Genomic DNA, 9,146 nt, shown 5'->3' on the forward strand with positions numbered 1-9,146 from the left:
TTTTTTTATAATGGAAAAAACTTCTCCAATATGATGTAATTATTGTTCCTACTATAAGAAGGGCCCACTAATATCAGAAATCTGGGCCTAGGGATTCGTGACGTTGAAATCATGTCAAATAAATGGGGCCCAATAACAGGTGGGCCCACACGTACACTCCTACCCTGCCCACTCCGCTTTGCACCGTCCGATTGAAAACGAAACGCCTCTGTCTCTCTCTCTCTCTCTGGATTTTCGCGGGGTTTCTCTCTCTATACGTATATATGTATGTATATATCAGCTTTGGTGTATATTCTCAGTCTCTCTCTCCTTTTCAAGAAAACGTTTCATGCCATTCCAAAGAAGATTTTCTATAGCTTTGGAAGTTGGAACTCTCTCTGCTCTGTTCTGCTATTCCTTTCTTTGCCTTTACTGTAAGTACAATGATTTCTGCTAATCTCCCTTTTTATCTTGAAATGAGGTTTACATGAATATTGCTGTTATGGGTCTGCATTTTTGTCTTTGCTTTTTAGCCACTCAAAATCTTGAAATGGGTTTTTTTTTTTTTTTTAAGTGAATGTCGTGGTGTTATGGGTCAGCATTTTCTTGATTTTTTTTTTGTCTTTTCCTTTTTTATCATACTAAATCTTGAAATGGGGTTTCCATGAATATTGTGTAATGGGTCTTCATTTTTTGTGAATCTTTTTTTTTTGGGGTCTTTGCTTTATACCCACTCCAAATCTTGAATGTTGTGGTTTTATGGGTCTGCATTTTCTTGATGTTATCTTTTTTTTTTTGTCTTTTCTTTATTACCACTCAAAATGTTGCATTATGGGTCTACATTTCTTGATTTTTCTTTTGTGGTATGTGATATGACATCCCTTTTTATGTGAGTGTGAAGGCCTTAGATATTGTTTGTGAGCTCCATTTTTCTGGATCTGTGAGGTGGTTTGAATTTGATTAAACTGTATTAACACTTGTGATTATTGACTCTCAGATCTTGTTTCAGAAATTAGTTTTTTTTTTCATTGACAACTTTCATGTAAAAATGCAATTTCAGTTAACTGTTGTTTTTTAGTGGGTGGATTGAAATGTGGAATAATGAGTTAGATTCATGACACTTTGGGTCCAGCTGGGTGAGAAATGTTAAATCTGTAAGTTAAAGCTGTGGGGATTGTGTTGCTTTATGTTACAGATACACAGAATCTTATGGTTGAAGACTCAGAAAAAGATGGTGTTTTGATACTTTTGGTCCAGTACTCCAGTTAGGATTTAATTTTCTCACTTTTGTCAGGTCATGCTTTTTCTTTGTGAAGAAAATATGTCTTATTGGGTTGCCAAGCAAATGCTTTTGGCTGGTTTTAGTAGTTCCATATTTCTATGTCTATGTTCTTATTCTTATTATTTGGCTATATACAGATCTCTTTGGAAGTATAGTATGTAAGAACTGAAAGATGATTCTACAGCTTCATTTAGTTATAGTTCTTGTGTCAACTGCATCGAAGGCTGATTGTAGCATTTACTAGAAATGATGAGATTTCAGCATTTGCACTCGCTCGAATTCTCTTAGTACTTCTGCAAATCCATCAGTTGTCCTGTTTGCTTAAGGTTCTATTCATTGCTTGTGAACATGGAATTGGCATAACTGGTTAAGGTAGGGCGGTGTACAATAGACCCTTGCAGTTTGGCCCTTTTCTGGTCCTCGTGCATAGTAGAAGCATAGTGCACTGAGCTTCCCTTGTACTTCCGCTTCTAGTATTTGCCAACCTGCTTACGGATGAGTTGCCGAATACTCTTACGGTTGTCAAACTGTCTATTTTAAAGAAGCTGAATTATTGATTGCTTACTGCTAGAAAAAGATATTGACCAATGATTTGAAGTGGTTTAGTTTATTTGTCTGCTAATATATTCATTTTTATCAGGGGTCTATATTCAGTTCAGGTCATTACTCAGCATACTTGGCACAATTCATTTGCTCTTGATATAGCTAACGGTTTCTGTCAAACATCCGACTCACTAGGAGTCTGTTGTTCTTTTAGGCCTGAATGATTTCATATTGGTTCAAGAAGTACGATGAATATTTTGTCTAGGAGTTCTTGTGTTACTAGTCTGCTTAGTCCTTCCAACTCTTTTGTGCACTTGTCTTCTATTGAAGTCTTTGTGGTAGGGCATATCCTTCAAATTCCTTCCCAGTGAACATTAAGTAATGGATATTGTAGCATGTCTCTGTAGTGATTTTTATTTTATATCTCTCTTATATACTAAGACCTTTATTTCCCTTTGCAGTAAAGAATGTAATTGAAGTTTGAAAATGGGGCACCGACTAGAAACTAGACGTCATCAGGAAAGCTCCAGTGCTGCAAAAGAGATCAAATCATCCCTAGCAAATCAAAGTTCAAAGCTCAGAGACAAGTATAAAGTTGAAAGCACAGAAGATAAGACATACATTAGCAGGCATCATGGCTTAAGCAAGACGGTCAATCAGAATGTTTCACAATTGACCTCTTCCGGAGATCACCAAAACCAGTGGTTAGAGAGTAAGGAAAATAAAGATGACGAGCTTGTCAAGTACATGTCCAATTTGCCAGGTTATCTGCAGCACACAGAAAAGGGAAAGAATGTTCAAGGAAAGGCTTTGAATTTCGGAGTCCTTGATTGGGAGCGTCTGGAGAAATGGAAGTATAATGAACGTATGCCTGCAAGTTGTCATCGTAAAACGTTATCAGGTGGTTCTTCATTTGTTGCTGTTAAGCCTCCCAAAGCTTATGGCTTGTCTTCTCAGAGAAAGCAAATGCCATTACCGAGCATTCCGTCTTGTAAACAAAAGCTTGCAGAACCCGTGCAGCAATCCCAATCAGAGTTTATTCAGACCCATGATATGCAAACTACACGGTGCCCCACAAAGCATGGTAAGCAGAAACAGCATCTTAGGAAGGAGGTACCACCTCGCAAGCGTAATTCCGAACTAAAAACAGATGAAGAAGATTTGTCCTGGATACCGATTAAGAATGTTAGTGTTCCTAGTAGTCATACAAAGAGTGTTCAAGTTTGTAAAAACGAGATCAAATTCGACAATGAAGGCAAGTTTAGTTCCCAAAATTATGCTGCTGAACCCAAGAATATTGTGCTCTTGGTTCCAAAACATCGTTCAAAAAAAAGTATAGAGGCCTCTCAATTCTCTGAATTAAGAACATCTTTTAATGAGCAACCAGCTGATGCGATGAGGGCGGGATTTTCTGATTGTTCTTCTCTGGATTCCTTCTCTAGTGAACTGCTTTCTGTTCCACATTCATGTCCTCTGCCTGCAAGCTCTGCAACGAATACAGAGTCTCATGTGAAGCAACGCCAGTTGTCCAGTGCTCGGGACATAACAGATTTATGCTCATCCCCATGTCCAACTGGGAGGATAACTAGTCGCACTTCATTTGATGCCAAATGTCTGAATCACAATAAAGTTGATGTAGAATTGAGACTCCCAGCTGAGACTTCACAGAGAGCAGATTTGGACACTGCAGAGGAGGCAGTGGTGAAGGGAAGACATCCATCCCCTAATAAGAGGTTTAGCTTTAGTCTTGGTCGAATGAGCAGAAGTTTCAGTTTTAAGGAGACCTCTGCTGCTCCACCACTGAATAGTACAAATAGCATCCCCAAGTCTGGCCCAGCAGGAGCTTCTTCCAGTGCGGATCTCAGTAATCGGGAGAAGCCAAATGCTAATATCAGAGGAAGATCTAGTCCTTTGAGAAGACTCTTAGATCCATTGCTGAAGCCTAAGGGCGTTCATTCAGCTGAGACATTTCCACTTTCTAATGAAAACTCAAGTGGCAATACTTTGCCCACTAACCACAGCAAACATGTTCATGCGAAAAAGCATCTTCCCCCAACTCTTCAGGCTCTTCTACAGCTTTCACTTAAGGACGGAGTTCCATTTTTTAAACTTGTGGTCGACGATGATGGTGGCATTCTTGCTGCAGCTGTCAAGAAGTTACCAACTTCCGGGAAGGGTGGAAGTAGTTTGGTTTATGCTTTCTATGCAGTCCATGAAATTAAAAGGAGGAGTGGGGGTTGGATGAGCCATGGACCAAAAGAGAAAAGTGCTGGCTTTGGTTATAAAGTTATTGGCCAGATGGAGATTTCTTGTTCTGAAGTTCAAAACTCAAGTGTACATGAGCAGAAAAGCATATCTGTGCAAAGGGAATCTGTCTTGTATAGCATTGATTGTGGACAGGTGGAAAAGCAAGTCCCTGATTCTTGTCAAAAGAGAGAGCTTGCCGCCATTGTCGTTATGAACTCAAGTCAATGTAAAGAAGAAGGTATGCAGCAATTACTTGGAGAGACCTGTGAAACATACAGTGATGTTGTAGTCATTCTTCCTGGTGGTACACATAACTTGCCAAATGATGGAACTCCTTCCTCATTACTCGAACGATGGAGATCTGGTGGGTTATGTGATTGTGGAGGGTGGGATGTTGGTTGCAAGCTAAAAATACTTGAACAGGATAAGAATTGCAAGAGCCAAGATTTTCTAAACCTTTTGATTCAGGTACTTGTTTGCGTCAAACTTAATTTCACTTTGTTTGCTGCTTCTCTTGATAATATTTGTTTACCAATGTTTCTTCACAGGGAGGAAATAGGAGGAGCAAGCCTATCTTCAGTATGGCACCTCTCAAGAATGGACTTTACTCTGTCGAATTTGATTCATCAGTTCCTTTGTTAGAGGCATTCTCCATATGTGTGTCTGCCCTGACTAGTCATAAACTAGCTGACATCTTTGAAATTGGTTCTCTAGGACAGAAGGCTTCTTCAGATGCCACGATGGGGACAAAGGCTTCAACCGCAGTCCAAGGACAAGTCCCTCAAAGATATGTGTCATCTCCACCCCCCTCACCTGTTGGAAGGATCTAGGGAACTGATGAAGCAAGAATTCTGAGAGACTGTTTTAGCATCACATTGCATCTCGCAAGCTGAAAACCTGTGGTTCAAATAAGTCTCTAATCTTCGACCTCTCATTTTGTACGTCTTTGATCAGCTGTAAATTCTCTTATAGTAAGGAAATAATGTCACGCCGCAAGGTATAGAAATGAAGTCAGTAGAAAAGGTTTTAGAGAAAGTAGGTACTTACTCTTTGAATATACAGTGGCTGGATTTCGTTTCCTTTGTTTTTATCTAAGGTAATATTGATGGTTCTACTGTTATTCAATTGATGTTGTGAGTCAATCCAATACATATTTGACACTTCAAGCAGTTTGGCTAAGCTTCCATAATTTGACATGTAAAAGCACATATTGATCAAAACACAAACTACTACTCAAATGATTACTCTACAAAAGCACTTTTGTTATTCAAATGTTTGATCAAACAAATTATGCTTTGTCGTTTGAGTTAATAATAATAGGTTACAAAATCTATGATAATATAAGATAAGATTCTTCTCACTCCCTCTAAAACAGCTCTCTCGTTCACAATTTACAGGTCAATATAAGAGGCATGGTGAATACATATGAACCATTGTCCATCAACCTTCTCAAACACATTAGTAGCAAACTGTTTTCCCCAGCTGCTGCCCTTTGTCTTGACCATTTCAACGCACGTAACGTACCCCAGATCACCTCTAACATGAACTTGGACATCTCTGATCTCTATTTCTAGTGGGAAATCATATTCTGCCCACACAAACTCCCAGCTTCCCATTACAAGATCATAGCCTGATATGCCACTCACCCCCGGGTGCACGATGCATGTATTCTCACCCCTCGACCAGAGGGCTTGCATAGCAGCTAAATCTCCAGTCTTGAAAGCATTGTAAAATCGAGCATTTGCTGCTAGTACAGATGCATTACTATTCTCCTGGAGAAGCCGGAGGCGATCCCTGATTTTTGCTGCTTGGGCATAGTTCTCCTCTTTAATAGCAGTCCTTAAATCTCGAGCCAAGGTTTCTTCATTTTGCAAGATGCTTTCGCCACTCAAGGTTCCTTCTGAATCTTCACTCCTGACTTGGCATCGTCCAAGCAACAGAGAATGGGATGCTTGTCCAAAAGGTTCTGTTCTGGATAAATACACAATTAGACCATTTTATAGCTTAGGAGAAGAAATCTAATGTAACCCAAATAGAAAATTAGAGATTAAAGGGGAAAGACAGAAACTGTTAACCCTGACATGCTACATACAATACATATTTTATGACTTCTCCACAGCACTGACCGGCAAACGCTAAATATGGAGGACAAAAGCAGGCACTTGGAAGTGGAAATGACAAGAACTTAGGGATGTGTGACTAGGAGTCTGTAAAATGCTTTCACAAAGCATAGGTTACTTACTGATATAAGGAAGATTTTATAACTATAAGATGGCAAGATGCTATGAAGTCAAAGGAACAGAAGTAGTTGGAGAGCTAGACGTTTTTTCTTTCCCATAATGCTATCCTCGATCTCAAATGATGTCCAAGTAAAAGAAAATGCCAACACATCAGCTAGTAGTACCATTCTAGTAGTCCCAAGAATATTAAATACATCAGCTATGTTGCAACTTGCAACCCCAAACTAGTTGGAGTCATCAGTCACATAAATCTCAATATATATTCCACTCTTCCAAGTTAACAGGATAACAAATGATGGTATAAATAAGACAAGGCATATCTGATTAACTCAACAATCTTACATTATTTAACTATTTTTCTACATCCTAAAAAGAGATAAACAATACTCCTGCGTCCCAATTTTATTTTTTTTTGGTAAGGGTAAAATTGTATACATCAGCATTAAGCACATGTTGGATGGAGACCTACAAAAAATGAGCTACAACATTTCAATGTATGACAAAACATCTACTAGATTACACATATTTCGGATATCGATATTCAAGCAAGTCTATCTTTGACAATAAAATTTTTCATATATCATTTAAATTTTAGGGATTGTCAATTATTGTGACTTATAGTACTTTTTACGTAGTTTACAAATATATAAATTTCATTTCAAAAAAAGAAAAGATTTCATGCGCAAATTTCCGGTCAAACTTAATATGTTAAGACTCTCGAAAAATGAAATGTGTCACATATATTGGGACAGAGGGAATAGTTCTAAAGATATCTTCAAACCAAGCAAGAAGAACTTACTGAAAGTTCTAGCTTTTGAATCAAAAGAACGATTTCCACGAAAATTGTCAGAAACTATCTTAGTTGTGTCAGCTAAAACTGCACAACATTGCATATGGAGATGTGAAGTAAAGCAGTGGTTGATCTCGACTCGGTTGATACTGGACCAAGCTAAAAACATGTGTTGTCTGAACTTAGTGCATCCCTGCATTTGAAGTCGGAGAATAAAGGTGAAATGCAGCTAGAAAGTGTACACATGATGCGAATTGTAATGTTCATAACACATTTTCTTCAAAGGATAAATTAAATAGAAGCTGAACAATAGTAATAAATAGATCGAGATCTCTTAGGTTACAGAATTCGATACAACTGTAAACACTTCCAGTTTTCTTTCCTTTTACTTTCTTTCTTTCATTTAATCAGAAAATTTAAATGCATGTCCTACTAGACTTCGTGAAAAGGGATTTGCTTTGTCCTTTCAAACCACTTAACTATATATTGACTCGGAATAACTTTATTATGTGTGACACACAACTGACATTAGTGAAAAGTCGGCATTTTTGCCAACTTCTTTCAATCGAATAATGTCAAAGTCAGCATTACTATTAGTCAATCAAGAACTTTACTGACATTTGCAGCATGAACAAGGAACTATGAGTGTTAACCATGTTTTTCAGAAATCTTTTGTCAGGCAACATTTTTCAAATGAAATACAGTTGTCCATCAAACTTTAATCATCATACAATGGTGAAATATATACACATTTATATCGTGCTTTGATACAAAGAAGAAATTAATTACTTGGAGATTTATGCAAAATTAGGCATACCTTCTATTAGGGTCGATGTATGTTACCGCCACCAATTATCTAAGTGATTTCCTACAAGATCGATCACTTGTGGAGTCTTGTTGTTTCTCCACAACAACTAGTCTTTTAATCTAAAAATTTAACTCTCAAATCACAGTGTATGTTTAGAATGACTCAAATCACTCCAATTTATAGGTTAACTTAGTGACTTATAACTCCATTTCACTCATAACTCTACTTCCCTTAACTCCTACTTCAATTCAAGAGTTCCAACTCTTCCTCTTTTACTATAGGGAGTTATGTGATGGAGTTACAACTTAGCTTCAACTAGACTTAATTTTTTTTTTAAAAAAAAGGAATACATAGCCTTATCAACCATAAACACTATCATTTTTGGCGAGTTTCATACCTCAACAATGAATTGTTCACTTTTTTCCTATCTGAACTATCATCACCATCTACATATGAAAACACACATTTAACTATCAATTGATCCATTTTCCTCCCTTGTTCAGTTACAAATAACAATGAATCAGGTCTACATGGAGGACATAGATACTTGGATTGAAGTTAAAAGATAAGATATTACTATCAAATGCAACTATTTCCCTTTATCCCCAAATTCACTTACACAGAAAAACAAAAAAACTCACGTCATTGCAGAAGTGAGGTTGAATGATGCGAGGTCTCAATGACATAGCCTGCAAATTTGGGGCTGACCACATTGTAAATACAGTTACTTCCAAGTTATCAACTGCTTCAGCAATTTCTGTACAGAAAAAGGTAAAGAAGTGATCAATTGTAAAGAAAACGAAATCTCAGAGGAGTATAAGCTGGAAAGCTTACGAATATTGAAGGCGAAGAGAAAATGGGTCAATGGAAATGGAAGAAGCCATAGATAGACACAAAACTCATTACTCATGTGCTTGGTTGGTGAAAATGGAAATTGGGCTTCAAAATAACTGGGTTTTCTTCATATTTGGGCTCTGATCCACTTGATCCAAAGGCATTTGGATATGGGTAAACAAAACAGAAATTTTTCAAAATGTCAATATTTTCATATTTAATAGGATCCATTGTCAATATTTTTAATATTTAGTAAAAATGTCAAATATTTAATTTATTATGTATCTTGTTTAAATTTTATTTAAAGAATATAATTGTTAACTAACAAAAAGGAGAAATTTAAGGGAGAGAATTTTTTTAAATAGGAACAATTGCTTAAAAGTCTCGTCAGTTACAAAAATTCCAAAGTAAGCACAAATTCAA

The 9,146-nt window shown here is 37.2% G+C and overlaps 2 protein-coding genes across 5 annotated transcripts; one reads left to right on the top strand and one right to left on the bottom strand.

The window, feature by feature from the left end:
• Positions 1–261: 261 nt before the first annotated feature.
• On the top strand, positions 262–5,163 carry LOC107031153. Of its 4 annotated transcripts, none has more exons than XM_015232398.2 (3): positions 262–413; positions 2,266–4,519; positions 4,600–5,163. In XM_015232398.2, exons 2-3 carry the CDS (start codon positions 2,291–2,293, stop codon positions 4,879–4,881), a joined length of 2,511 nt encoding a protein of 836 aa, XP_015087884.1. In that variant the 5' UTR covers positions 262–413; positions 2,266–2,290; the 3' UTR covers positions 4,882–5,163. The 4 variants fall into 4 exon arrangements, with proteins under 4 accessions (XP_015087884.1, XP_015087887.1, XP_015087885.1 ...); XM_015232401.2 differs by lacking the exon at positions 262–413 and adding an exon at positions 849–1,273; XM_015232399.2 differs by lacking the exon at positions 262–413 and adding an exon at positions 849–1,133.
• Positions 5,164–5,292: 129 nt separating this feature from the next.
• Positions 5,293–8,830, bottom strand: LOC107031154. The gene is made up of 4 exons (XM_015232402.2): positions 8,724–8,830; positions 8,531–8,646; positions 7,091–7,274; positions 5,293–6,017 (listed from the first exon to the last, which is right to left on the bottom strand). The coding sequence occupies exons 1-4, from the start codon at positions 8,797–8,799 to the stop codon at positions 5,443–5,445; spliced, it is 951 nt and encodes a 316-aa protein (XP_015087888.1). The 5' UTR covers positions 8,800–8,830; the 3' UTR covers positions 5,293–5,442.
• Between the last annotated feature and the right edge of the window lie 316 nt (positions 8,831–9,146).

The sequence above is a fragment of the Solanum pennellii genome, chromosome 9 (assembly GCF_001406875.1).
Source record: "Solanum pennellii chromosome 9, SPENNV200".
NCBI classification, from domain to species: domain Eukaryota; kingdom Viridiplantae; phylum Streptophyta; class Magnoliopsida; order Solanales; family Solanaceae; genus Solanum; species Solanum pennellii.

What these genes read in the sequence shown, in the direction of transcription:
- LOC107031153 (XM_015232398.2), top strand. Translation starts at nt 2,291, where the DNA reads ATGGGGCACCGACTAGAAACTAGACGTCATCAGGAAAGCTCCAGTGCT. An exon ending in TTCTAAACCTTTTGATTCAG is followed by an intron (nt 4,520 to 4,599) that starts GTACTTGTTTGC and finishes GTTTCTTCACAG; the next exon opens with GGAGGAAATAGGAGGAGCAA.
- LOC107031154 (XM_015232402.2), bottom strand. Translation starts at nt 8,799, where the DNA reads ATGAGTAATGAGTTTTGTGTCTATCTATGGCTTCTTCCATTTCCATTG. An exon ending in TCTCTTCGCCTTCAATATTC is followed by an intron (nt 8,647 to 8,723) that starts GTAAGCTTTCCA and finishes TTTTCTGTACAG; the next exon opens with AAATTGCTGAAGCAGTTGAT. An exon ending in TTCAAAAGCTAGAACTTTCA is followed by an intron (nt 6,018 to 7,090) that starts GTAAGTTCTTCT and finishes TATCCAGAACAG; the next exon opens with AACCTTTTGGACAAGCATCC.